The sequence below is a fragment of the Cinclus cinclus genome, chromosome 30, assembly GCF_963662255.1.
Source record: "Cinclus cinclus chromosome 30, bCinCin1.1, whole genome shotgun sequence".
In the NCBI taxonomy this organism is placed as follows: domain Eukaryota; kingdom Metazoa; phylum Chordata; class Aves; order Passeriformes; family Cinclidae; genus Cinclus; species Cinclus cinclus.
Genome location: NC_085075.1, coordinates 2108284 through 2120706, shown reverse-complemented (window position 1 = coordinate 2120706; position 12423 = coordinate 2108284). Strand labels below are relative to the sequence as shown.

At 65.7% G+C, this 12423-nt stretch overlaps 3 protein-coding genes across 5 annotated transcripts; 1 reads left to right on the top strand and 2 right to left on the bottom strand.

Annotated features, from left to right (window-relative positions):
- Window positions 1–1020: 1020 nt before the first annotated feature.
- IL23A (interleukin 23 subunit alpha) lies at window positions 1021–2611 on the top strand. Its single transcript, XM_062510842.1, has 5 exons — window positions 1021–1191; window positions 1331–1429; window positions 2248–2373; window positions 2428–2460; window positions 2498–2611. Exons 1-5 carry the CDS (start codon window positions 1021–1023, stop codon window positions 2609–2611), a joined length of 543 nt encoding a protein of 180 aa, XP_062366826.1.
- A 103-nt stretch (window positions 2612–2714) lies between these two features.
- STAT2 (signal transducer and activator of transcription 2) lies at window positions 2715–10459 on the bottom strand. 3 transcript variants are annotated; one of them, XM_062510906.1, is made up of 24 exons: window positions 10419–10459; window positions 9929–10074; window positions 9697–9828; window positions 9460–9613; window positions 9281–9379; window positions 9113–9205; window positions 8957–9035; window positions 8780–8865; window positions 8541–8689; window positions 8312–8470; window positions 7038–7190; window positions 6932–6952; window positions 6501–6594; window positions 6354–6410; window positions 6198–6281; window positions 6018–6116; window positions 5336–5471; window positions 5183–5232; window positions 4708–4796; window positions 4495–4631; window positions 4230–4418; window positions 4088–4145; window positions 3163–4007; window positions 2715–2970 (listed from the first exon to the last, which is right to left on the bottom strand). In XM_062510906.1, the coding sequence occupies exons 3-24, from the start codon at window positions 9825–9827 to the stop codon at window positions 2843–2845; spliced, it is 3090 nt and encodes a 1029-aa protein (XP_062366890.1). In that variant the 5' UTR covers window position 9828; window positions 9929–10074; window positions 10419–10459; the 3' UTR covers window positions 2715–2842. The 3 variants fall into 3 exon arrangements, with proteins under 3 accessions (XP_062366890.1, XP_062366891.1, XP_062366892.1); XM_062510907.1 differs by lacking the exon at window positions 10419–10459 and having other exon boundaries at window positions 9281–9322; window positions 9929–10229; XM_062510908.1 differs by lacking the exon at window positions 10419–10459 and having other exon boundaries at window positions 2942–3023; window positions 9929–10231.
- An 847-nt stretch (window positions 10460–11306) lies between these two features.
- APOF (apolipoprotein F) lies at window positions 11307–12401 on the bottom strand. The gene is made up of 2 exons (XM_062510841.1): window positions 12308–12401; window positions 11307–12226 (listed from the first exon to the last, which is right to left on the bottom strand). The coding sequence occupies exons 1-2, from the start codon at window positions 12399–12401 to the stop codon at window positions 11307–11309; spliced, it is 1014 nt and encodes a 337-aa protein (XP_062366825.1).
- Between the last annotated feature and the right edge of the window lie 22 nt (window positions 12402–12423).

The following is a 12423-nucleotide window of genomic DNA, read 5'->3' as shown; positions in this document are numbered from 1 at the left end:
CCTCGGTGTCCCACGAAGTGTCACGGTGTCTGCCACCTCACGGGGTCCCACAGTGCCCGACGAGGTCCCAAAGTGTCTTTGGCACCCCGCAGGATCCTAAAGTGTCCCCAAATGCCCCACAGTGTCCCACTTGTATCGCACTGTGTCCACTGGTGCGCCACGGGGTCCCGTGGCACCCCACAATGTCCCACGGTTCCCCACATGGCTCCACCCTGTCGCCTGGCACCCCATTAGGTCCCACGACATCCCAAATGGAACGTGTCCCTTGTACTCCCCTGGCATCCCATAATGCCCACCAGTGTCCCATGGGGTCCCCCACTGTCCCTTAGTGACCCCCATTGTCCCTCAGTGTCTCTCAATGTACCACAGGGTATACTGTCCCACGGGGACCCACAGTGTCCCACGGGGTCCCTCAATATCCCTCAGCGTCCCTCAATGTCCCCCATTGTCCCTCGGTGTCCCAAGAGGTCCCCAGGTGTCCCTCACGCCCGGCAGTGCCCCCGCCCTGGTTCCCCCCCCAGCCCAGCCCCGGTGCCCGCGGCGCGCCCGGTGCCCGGGAAAGGCCGGGGGCAGCCCCGGCGGGCGGAGTCCCGGGAGGCGCCGGAGCCGCCGAGATTGCGGCGCCACGGGCAGCACGGTCCGGTGACACCGCGGGGACACCGAGGCACACGGGAGGGGACACGCCGGGGATCCACCGAGGTGACACCGCCGCGGGCTCCCCGGTGCGTTCACCGGGGCAGCCCAGGTGGAGCGAGGGGACATCCCGGTGCCGCTGCCTCCCATCCCGCCAGGAACTGCCCCGGGTTTTCCTGCCTGTCCCATCCCATCCACCCTATCCCCTCCCGTCCCGGTGCGACGGGGCGCAGCTCGGGGACCCCGGCCCGGTATCGGTTCTGCTTTTCCGAGGGGAGGCTGCGGCGATTTCGCAGGGGCGGGAGCCACCTGCCCCGGGATTCCCCACCTGCCGCCGCCCCATAAGAGCCCGGTGGCGGCGCCGGTGGAGGCACAGACCGACCTTCGATGGCTCCGCTCCGCCGCCTCTGCCTCTGCCTCCTCCTCGCTCTGCTGCTGCCGCCTCCCGCGGCACCGGCACCGGTCCCGCTTCGCCGCCCGGACTGGGCCGCCTGCAAGATCCTCTCCCGGGAGCTGTCGCGACTGCTGGCGACCGTCAAAGAGCCGCACTCGGCGCTGGTGAGCGCGGGGGGCTCGGCCGGGGCTACCGGGAAGAACCGGGCGGTGCGGGGCGGATCGTAGCGGGAGTAGGACCGAGGGTTCGGGGTCCCCCCCGGGAATGCCGGGGCACGTGGGGACCCACCGATCCCTGCTCCAGGAGGGGATGCAGCTGCTGGAGGAGGACCTCCAGAATTGGCCCCCCCGGATCCGCTGCAGCGACGCCTGTGACCCCCTGGCACTGGAGACCAACCACACGGTACCGGGGGTCCCGAGGGGCAGCCGGGATGGCCGAAGGGCGCCGTGGGTCGGGGTGGCCAGGGATACTACTGGGTGCTCGCCCAGGTGTGCTTGGGGATCACAGAGATGCTGAGGGTGCCTGGGGGTTCCGGGGTGTCCGGGGTTCAGGGGATGCTGAGGGGTTTATCTGGGTTCCCAGGGATGTAACCTGGGGGTTCCCGAGATATTCTGGGGATTGCACCTGAAGTGTTATGGGATGTGCTTGGGGTTCCTAGGTGTGTCTGAGGGGGAGCCCAAGGGATGCTCTGGGGTTTCAGAGATTCCCAGGGATGTTGTGGAATATGCCTGGAGTTCCCAGGGATGATGGGGAATACACCTGGGGAACCCGGGGATGTCTGGGGGTCTCAGGGATGCTGAGGATAAATCTGGGGGTCCCAGAGTGGTCCCAGGGATGCCAGGTAATGCATCTAGGGGTCCCAGAGATCCTGAGGATGTGTCCGGCGGTCCCAGGGGTGCCTGGGGATCCCAGAGAGGTCCCAGGGATGCTGGGGGATGTACCTGGGGGTCCTATGGGTGCCTGGAGGTCCCAGGAAGGGTGAGGGATGCCCCTGGGGGTCCAGGGCTATCTGGGTGGGTGGGTCCCAGAGATGCTGAGAATACCTTTGGAGATCCCAGAAAGGTCCCAGGGATACTGGGGGATGCACCTGGGGGTCCCAGAGGAATCCCAGCAATGCCGAGGGGTTCCCACAAGTGCCCAGGGGTCCCGGGGTGCCAGTGGAGGTGTGAGGAGGTCCTGGAAAGGTCCCAGACCCCCATCTCATTCCCTGCTCCCCGCAGCGCTGCCTTCACCGGATCCGCCAGGCGCTCCAGCACTACCGGGACCTGCTGGGCTCCGATATCTTCCGGGACCAGCCCCAGCCCCAGCTGGAGACCACGATGGAACAGCTCCTGCACCACGTCCAGGTGAGGAACCAGAGGCTCGCAGGGAGCCCGGGGGAGCGCAGGGACGGGACACAGACACCTCTCGAGCCCCCTCCCCCCCACCATGCTGTCCCCGCAGGAAGGGCACGACCACCCCCCCAGGCAGTCCATGGCCCCCACCGCGGTCTGGGCACAGCCGTTCCAGCGGCACCTGGCACTGAAGCGGCTCCGCTCGTTCGCTGCCGTCATGGGACGAGTGTTCAACCACAGCGCCCGCTGAGCCCTCCGGACACCGCCCTCCCCCTATTTATTGTCCCTCCCTGAGGGGGGTTATTTATGATGTGCGACATTCCCCTATTTATCTCGGGTATTTATGAGTTTCTAATAAAGGTCCGATGGAGACAAGCGAGCGGCTCTGGCGTGCAGCGCAAGGGACAGCGCGGGCAGAGGGTGGGGGAAGGGGTTTTATTTACAGGGAGGGGTCACTGGAAGGGAAGGGGACGAGGAGGGGTCACTGGAAGTCGCTGGCGTCGATGTGGAGAGGGGGGAAGTCGGTGAAAAGGGAGGGGAGGGTGGGCAGGGCCGAGTCCTCGGGCAGCGGCAGGAACGGGTCGTGGCGGTCCCGGAGCACAGCACTGCCTGGAGAGGGGACAGGACACTGCCCAGGGGACAGCCCGGTGCCTAGGGCACAGCTTGGTACCCAGGGAACAGTGCCCAGGGGACAGCTCAGGGCCCAGGGAACAGGGCAGTGCCCAGGGGACAGTTTGGTACCCAGGGGACAGCTCAGAGCCCAGGGGACACCTCTGTCCCCGCCCCAGCCCCGACACTCACCGGCGCTCAGCTGGAAACTCTCCTCGAAGGTTTCTGCCATGTTCGGCATCAACTCTGCCGCTTCCAGCGTCTCCAGAGTCCCCGAGCCCGGCTCCAGCCCCTCCAGCGACTGCAGCAGCTCCTGCATGTCCCGGCTCCCCGGCAGCAGCTCCAGGTCCCTCAGCTCTGGTGGCAGTGTCCCCTGCTCCTCGGGGACCTGCGGTGCCTCCACAGCCCCCGGCACCGGCTGCAGCATCCCCGTGTCCACAGCCACCGTCCCTTGCTCCCCCGGCAGCACCTGCAGTGTCCTCAAGTCCCCTGATCCCACCTGCAGCATCCCCAGCCCCCCACGCAGCACCTCTGCAGTCCCCACAGCCCCTGGTGCCACGTGCAGTGTCCCCTCGATGTCAGGGATCCCTGATCCCATCTGTGGTGGCTCCAGGCTTTGGGGCTGTGGTTGCAGCATCCTCAAGCTTGTGGGCTGCAGGGTCCCCAGGCTCGTGGACATCACCTGTGGTGTCCCCAGGCTCCCAGGGGTGACCTGCAGTGTCCCTGGGTTCATGGTTATCACCTGTGCTATCCCCAGCCTGCTGGTCACCCCCTGAGGGGTCCCCAGGCTCCCAGGGGTGACCTGTGGTATCTCTGGGCTTGTGGCCATCACCTGCAGTGTCCCTGGGCTCGTGGCCACCCCCTGAGGTGTCTCCACACTGCCAGGGGTGCCCTGTGGTGCCCCTGAGCTCTGGGGCTGTGACACTGCCAGACCACCGGCCTGCTGTGTCCCCTGCCCTCCAGGCTGCAGCTGCAGCGTCTCCAGATTCTCTGTGGCTACAACCAGCTCCTCTTCTGTTTGCCACTTTTTGGGTTGCCTGGAGGGAGAGACAGCAGGGTCGGGGCCAGGGGATCCCACAGGGTCACAGAGGGACCCAGGTGCCCCGCAGCCCCTCACCTGGAGGACACGCGGATGAGGCGCCGGTTCAGGTATTTCTGGGACTCATTCAGGGTCCCTAGGGACAAAGAGAGGGGTCAGGGGGGTGGCAGGTGCTGCCCTGGCTCAGTCCCAGGCCGTGCCAGGCTGTGCCAGGCCATACCCTCTTGCCTCTGGCTGTAGTAGGGCCCAAAAGCCTCATCACGGGCAGTGTTAGGGTACAGGTACTTGAGGGGGTTTTCTGGAATGTTCTCCTCCATCATCATCTGGTAGTCACGGATGATGTCGGGCAGCGCCAGCGACACCAGCTCGGAGGCTGTGTAGGGATCCACGGCGTGGAAAGTGGGGGATCCTGCAGGGGGGACAGCAGAAGGGATAAGGGGCTGCACCCCAGGCTCGCAGGGGGGGTCCTGGGGGGGGTCACTCACCTCTCTCATGGTGCTCCACCCACGTGAAGGTGACCCCGCCGAGGACACTCTCGCTGAAGCGCAGCAGGAACGTCCCTGTCCGCTTGGACTTGAGCAGTTTCTTCTCCTGCTTGCGGCTCACGAAGCCCAGGATGAGTCTGGGGGAGGCACCATCAGCCCCTGTGACCCCCCGCCACCCCAGAACCCTCCCCAGCACCCCAGCCCTGCTCCTACTTGTTCTTCCAAAGCTGCTTGAGGTGCTCCTGGAGCAGCCCCAGGATCCCATCCAGCCAGGCCCAGAAGGAGAAACCAGCAGGTCCATCCTGTAGGAGAGGGGATGGGGACATGGGGGGACAGCAGGGACATGGGGGGACAGGACCACAGTGGAGTGGGAAGACAGGTGGGACAAGACTGTGAGGGGAGAAGGCCATGGAGGGACAAAGGGGAACAGGGTCACAGAGGGACCTGGGGGATATGGAGGGACAAGAGGGACAGGGCCATGAGGGACAGCTGGGACAGGGCCACAGCAAGGACAGGGCCACAGAGGGACAAGGCCATGGGGGGACAGCTGGGACAGAGCTAGGGGGAGATGGGGCCAGGAAGAAACAGGGCCATTGGGGAACAAGAGGGACAGGACTATGAGGAGACCAGGAGACAGGGCCACAGCGGGGACAGGCCCACGGGGACAGAGGGGACAGGCTCTACTCACCTTTGAGAACTTGGGCCAGGCCACTGTGCTGTCCAGTGATGGCTTTGAGCCTTGAGATGAGAGCAGGGTGAGGGAGGGCAGTGCAGCCTTGTCCCCCCACGTCCCCCATGTGTCCCCATGTCCCCCCATGTCCCCAGGAGGCCCTGGCCTTACCCAAGAGTTTCTCAGCCAGCATGAGCAGGTTTTCCTGGCTGAGTCCTCGCTCCGCCACGCTCTGGAACTGCCAGCTCAGCACCTCGGCCAGCCGGGGCCATGGGGCCGGCGGTGGTGATGAGAAGAACTGCTGGGCCTGGGGGACATGGGGGGACACGGGGTGAGCAGGGACAGGGCGAGGGGATAGGGACATGGGGAGGGGATGGGGACAGGGCGAGGGGACATGAGGAGGGGATGGGGATCAGACAGGGACCAGGGGATGGGGACACAAGGCAGGGGTGGTATCCAGGGCATGGGGACAAGACAGGGATCACAGCCACATGGCAGGGAACAGGAAAAAGGGAATGGGGATGGGGACATGCACCAGGGCATGGGACAGGGGTGATACAGAGACCAAGGGACAAGGGCCACGGACATGCATCAAAGCAGGGCGTGGGACAAGGAGCAAGGAGAAGGACATGAAACAGGGCAGGGGACTGGGACAGAGATGTGCACCTGGGATGGGGCAGGGACTGGGCTCAGAATCAGGGACTGGGCTCAGGGGATAACCAGGGACAGGGACAGGACACCAGGACAGAGACTGAACAAGGGGAGGGGATTGTAATGGGACAAGGAGCATCACAGGAGGACACGAGGCAAGGGATGGCAGGGCTGGGAGCACTGGGGGTGGCACAGGGCTCGCCTTGGGGTCAGAGCTGAGCATGTTGAACCAGAGGATGGAGGCCCAGGCGCTGGAGAACTGGCTATTGTTGGAGATGATGACAAAGGGCAGCGTGGTGGTCTGAGGAGGGGACAGGGGTCAGGCTGGCTGTCCCCAGCCCCTCCCAGCCTCCCCAAGCCACCCAGCACCCCCAGCTCTCACCTCCAGCTCCAGCTCCAGCCCACAGTAGGCATAGGACAACGTGAAGGTGATGAGGTGCAGCTCCTCCGTCACGACCAGGGGACCCTGCAGGAAGTGGCACTGTGGTCACCGCCTGGCCGAGCCCCCTGCAGCCCCCAGCCCCCATCCTGCACCCACCTCGCCGCTGGTGCCTTTGCCCTTGCCAGCCCTGCTGTCCTTCTGCTCCTTCAGCGTCTGTGGGGATGGCAGAGTCAGCCCAGAGCAGGGTCCTCACCCTGCTCCCCACCCCGACGGGGGATCTGGGGGTCTGGGGGGGGTCCCTACGAGGTACTGGAAGTCGCAGATCAGCCCCTCCTGGGGACTGTCCCCGGCCAGAAGCGTTTTGCTGCTCGATGTGAGGATGTTGAACCTGCGAAACCTGCGGGACAGACACGGGAGGTAGGAGGGGGTTGGGACCCCTGGGAGGGTGCATGGGGGTCCAGGACCCCTGGGGGGGCTGTGAATGGGGGCCAAGATCCCTCTCCCAGGAGGGGGCATAGCCCAGCCATGGGTGGGGGCTCAGGACCCCCAGAGGAGCTGGGGGGGTGGATTGAGACCCCTGGGGGATGCAGCCCTGCTGCAGATGGAGATCAGGACCCCCCCAGGGATGGCAGGCGTGGTTCAGGATACCCCTCAGGGACGGGGGGGGGGGGGTCAGGACCCTTGAGGTGGGGTCCCAGCCCCGCTGCCACCTCCAGCACTCTCCCAGCTCTCACCCTTTGATGTTGGGCGGGTTCCTGCAAGAGACAAGGAGGGGTCAGGGGCAGCGGGACCCCCGCGGGTGGTCGGGCGGGCAGGGGGGATCGGGAGGGGTGGTCCCACCTGTCGATGTGGATCCTGGCCTCCATGTGATGGTTGCGGTCGTGCAGCCTCACCAGGAGCCGGGCGCGGGTCGAAAACTTGCTGGCGGTGCGGAGCACGAGCGGGCGCTTTCCGGCGTTGGGGGTGCTGGGCTGCTGCTCTACCACGAAGGCACTGGGGAAAAAGGGGGGTCAGGGCTGCTCCGAGAGCCCCCTGTCCTCGCTGTGCTGCCCCCACTTCTTAAAATCATGGAATATCTGGAGTTGGAGGGAACCCAACAGGATTATCCAAATTTAATTCCTGGCTTGGCACAGGACAACCCCAAAACCTGTGCTGTCCCAAATCCCAACGTTTGAGTGTTGTCCAAACACTCCCTGACTTACGGAACTATGGAATATCCAGAACTGGGAGGGACCCATCAGGACCATCAAGTCCAACTCCTCGCCTGGCACAAGACAACCCCAAAAGTCCCCCCAGTCCCCAAATCCCAACACCTGAGAGCACTGAGGACCTGACAGTGTTGTCCAAACAGTCCCTGACACCTGGAATTATGGAATATCCTCAGCTGGAAGGGAATCACAAGGACCAAGTACAACTCCTGGTCCTACATGGACACCCCAAAAGTCCCCCCAATCTCCCAACACCTGAAAGTGCTGTTCAAACACTCCCTGATCCCTGGAATTATGGAATATCCTGAGTTGGAAGGGACCTACGGGGATCAAAGCCCAACTCCAGGCTCTGCACAGGACACCCCAAAATCCCATCCCATTCCTGAGAGCATTCTCCAAATGCTCCTTGAGGTGGGAAGGGACCTACAACAAACTTTGAGTCTCAGAACACCCCCAAAATTCCTAAATCCCAACACCTGAGAGCATAGTCCAACTACTCCCTGACCTCTTGAATTCTGGAACATCCAGAGCTGGAAGGGACACACCAAGATCAAAGTTCAACTCCTGGCCCAGCACAGGACACCACAAAAGCTTCCCCCAAATCTCAGCACTGAGAGCATTGCCCAAACTCTCCATGATCTCCTGAATTACAGAATACCCAAAGCTGCAAGGGACCCATGAGGATCATGGACCTCAGCTCCAGGCCCTGCACAGACTCCCCAAAATCCCATCCTGCACCTGGGAGCATTGCCCAAACACTCCCGGAGCTCTGGCAGCCTTGGCAATGCCACCATTCCCTGGAGAGCTGTTCCAGCGCTCAACCACCCTCCAGGGGAAGAACCTTTTCCAGATCTCCACCCCAACCACTCCTGGCACAGCTCCAGCCATTCAGATCCTGCCCCACACCTCTTCAGCAGGTGCGTGAGCTGCTCCTGCAGCCGCTGCTCCAGCAGGGGCATCTCTGCCACCAGCGGGTCCCTCTCGTAGGTCACTTTTTGTCGCAGGTCGTTCAGCGCCCGCAGCAGCTGCCGCAGCTGGAACAGCCCCTGGCCCAGCTCTGTGAACCTGCGGGGTCAGGCAGCTCAGAGGGGTCCTGCTGCAGCACCCCCAAGCCCCCCAAGCACCCCAGCCCTACCAGGTCTCCAGTGGGCGCAGGTTGGTGTCGCCGGGGCCCCCCAGGCACAGGCGCTGCTGCCGCACCCTCCAGCCCCCCAGCTCCTCCTGCAGCAGCTCCTGCAGGGTCTCGCTGCGCCCCAAGAGCTGCTGCATCTGAGCCAGCACCTCCTGGGGGGAGATGTGGCTCTGAGGGGGGTGCTCAGGGTGGTCGCACCCCCCTCCCCCAAACCCAGCCCGGCCATCCTGACCCCCCCTCACCCGCCGCTGCCGGTCCAGGTTCTGCAGTTTGGCCTGGAGGGCTTGGAGCTCCTGGTGGTACCCGGGGTCATTGTTCCTGTCCTCAGCTGTGGGCAGTGAAGAGGGGTCAGGGTTTTGGGGGGGGCTCAGGGGGGCACAAGGCAGTGCCACCCCTCACCTCCCCTGTGTGTGGCTCACCTGGCTGGTAGTGCACCTTGTAACAGAAGTCAAAAGCATCCTGCAAATCTTCCAGGTGCCTGAAGGCTCGTTCAGCTTCCTACGGGAACAAGAGGGGGTCAGGAGGGGCCGGGCAGCCCCGGAGGGGCTCGGTGGGGGTCACGGGGGTCGTGTTACCTGCAGGGCAGTGTGGAACTCGGCCAAGCGCCGCTGGATCTGCTGCTCCCGGCCTCTCTCCGGGGCCGGGCTGGGCGCGGGGGCCGAACCCCCCTAGGGAGACAGGGGGTGTTGGGGCAGTGGCCTTGGGACCCAGCGGGGTGTGGGGGTGACACAGCCCTGCCCTACCTGCTCCCCCGCCTGCCCCAGGCGCAGGATCCGCCGCTCCTCCTGCAGCAGGTTAGCCACCAGGTTAGCAAATCCCTCCGGCTTCTTCTCGAACTCGGCCTGCAGAGGGGTTGGGGGGGGGTCAGCGGGGCGCAGGGACCCCTCCCTCTTCACAGCACTCCCCCAGCCCTGAAGCGCACCTGGAGGTCTCGCTGAGCCTTGCGCAGGTTGTGCTTCAGCATAAATTCCTCGTGGCCCGATCCCAGGCTGCCCAGGCGTTCTCTCAGTAGCACCAGTAAGGAATGGAACAGCATCCGGGCGTTCCCTGAGGAGAGCGGCTCCGCCGCCTGGCGCCTGCGGCAGCGCGGGCTCAGCACCGGTACGGCCCTGCCCGTGCCTCCCGGTGCCGACCCCAGCCCCGAATCCCACCCCGTTACCAGTTCTGGTCCTCGATCCAGGCGGCCAAGCACTGCCGCACGGCCATGGGCAGCGCCGAGCCCGCGTACAGCTGGTGAACCTGCTCCAGGTAAGTGTTGGCCAAGCTCTGCACCTCCTGCCACTGCGCCATGCTGGGGGGAGAGAGGGTCAGGGGCGTCCCGAGGAGCCCCCGGCCACGGCAGGACCAGAGGATGAGAAACACCCGCGTGTTCAGCTCTGCATCCCGCGTACCTGCCTGCAGCACGGGCGGCCGGGGGTCCCTCTGCTCCTGCTCCGCCCTGGGTGGTCCCGGAGGTTCCTCTGCTCTTCCTCAGCCCCGGCAGCTCCCGGGGGTCCCCTCGCTCCCGCTGGGGTTGCCGCCGGCCGGCAGCCGCGTCCTGCGGTGAGAGCAGGGGGTGAACCGAGGGGGGTTCCCCACCCGGTGCCGGGCCACACACACACAACGCCCACCACGAGGGCCCGCAGCACCCCTTATGGAGCACCCCTCCTCATGGGTCCCCCGAGACCGGGCCCCCATTGAACCACTCGGGCACCCCGCACTTTCCTTCCCTTCCTTTAGGGATGGCTGCCCCTAAACACCCCCGCCCAGCGGGACAGCCCTCCCCTGTGTGCCCCAGCCGGAGTCCCCTGCCTGTACCGCCCTCCCCAGGGCCCGCCGTGCTCCAGAACCGCCCATGCCCCACCCAGGACCTCCGGTCTCCTCCCGGGACCCCGGACCCACCGCCGCTGCTACCGGAGCAGGAAGGCGGGCTGGCGGCACGCCCTCCCCCTCTCTGCGCGGTGATTGGTGGAGCTCCGGGTCGATGCCACGCCCCCTCATCAATCTGCGCGGTGATTGGCGGAACTCCGGGCCCGTGTCACGCCCCCGCGAGCGGCGTTGGTCGGCGGTCCAGTTCATTTCCCCAAATTGACGTCACAAGAGGCGTGACCGTGTGGGCGGGGTTATAGCTGGGGCGTGGTCATGGGCGGGGTCAGCGGGGACCGGGGGAGGGAAGGGCGGCGGCCCGGGACGGGCGGGGGGACAGGGACAGGGACAGGGACGGCTGCTACAGGGGTCAAGGGCAGGCCGTAATAGGGATAGAGCCATTGGGACAGAGGGACAGAGACAGAGGGGACAGAGCCACGGGATGGGGACAGGGACAGGCTCCAGGGGTGAGGACAAAGCTATAGGGACAGGTTATAGGAACAGGGATAGAACCATGCGAACAGGTACAGCTATGGGGACAGGCCGCGGGATGGTAACAAGCCGTGGGAACGGGGCAAAGCTGTGGGGACAGTGGCAAGTCGTAGGGACAGGGGTACAGAGTCAAGGAGATGGAGAAACTGCAGGGATGGAGACAGGGTCAGGGCCAAGGGGAGAGAGGCAAAGAGCCATAGGAAGAGGGACAAGGCAGGGTGGCTACTGGGATGGACTGGCTGTGGGGACAGGGGTCGGGCTATAGGGACAGGAGCAGGCCGTGGAGACAGTACAGAGCCACAGAGGGACAGGGACAGGCCCAGCCCAGCTGCCACCACGTGGTTCAGGCCACCACGTGGCCAAGGTCCCGGTGGCCCAGGGCAGGGTGACCCCGCATCGACCCAAACAAGGACCCGGTGCCCAGACTGGCCTTTATTCAATAATGACCACGGGGCCGCTGTGGGCAGTGGGCACTGGTGAGGGCTCCCCGACCGAGGTGAAGTACCCGATGAGCGCCCGCACGCCGGCCTTGATCCCCGGCTGCAGCCCCATCTGCACCCCCATGGCCACGGGACCCCCCAGGCCCCCGGTGAGCGCGGCCAGCCCGGCGTAGCCCAGGTCCTCGGCGGCCTCCAGCGCCCGCGTGGATGCTGTGGCCTTGCAGCCCTGGAAGGCGAAGTAGACGCTGGTGCCCAGGTTGTAGAAGATGCTGACTCCCGGCACCCACTCCACCACCTGGTGGGCTTCTCGCTCCCCCGCCGGGTTGCAGGCATCTGTGTCCTCATCCTCCCGCCGGCGCCGGACGGCACCGCGGCACAGCCGGACCCCCAGGAATCCCCGGACACCACGGGCCAAGGGTGGCGTGGGCTCTGTGCCCGGCGCGGGAGTCTGGAGCCGGGCGGGATCCACGCAGGCAGAGCCCCCCGGGCGTGCCAGGCCCAGGAGCAGCAGGGCCAGCGGCCGGGGGGCCGGAGTGCTCGGTAGCCGCGCCAGCCCCCCCAGCAGCGCCACGGCCGTGGGGGTCCCCAGCTCCCGTGCCAGCTGCAGCTCCTCGTCCTCGGCCTGGGGGTCGCAGCCGGCCCTGCGCAGCGCCAGGGCCAGGGCGGCACGGGCCAGGCCACGGGGCAGCAGCGGCAGCTGGGAGAAACCGGGCAGGGTGTCTGGACGAAGGGTCTGGCACGGGACTCCCAGTGCCCGTGGTGGGATAGGCTCTGCCAGCCCCACCAGCTCGGTCAGCAGCCCCTGGTCACCCGCAGCCAGCCCAGGGGTGACCACAGACACAGCGATGGCATGGCTGAGGATGAGGAGTGGGAGGAACAGCAGAACCCAGGGCATGGTGGCTCTGGGAAGGTCTGTGGAAGTGGGAAAAGGACACAGCCCTGTCAGACCCCCATGGTTGCAGCCCCCCGTGACCCCCCCGTGCCCCAGCTCACCCACTCGTTGCTGTCCCCTGCCCTGTCCGGCCGCTGTGGCCGCAGCCAGCCCCGTGACCCCTTTATAGCCGTCGTTATCGGGGAGTTGCGACATGTCCGGCACAGGGGCAGGCACT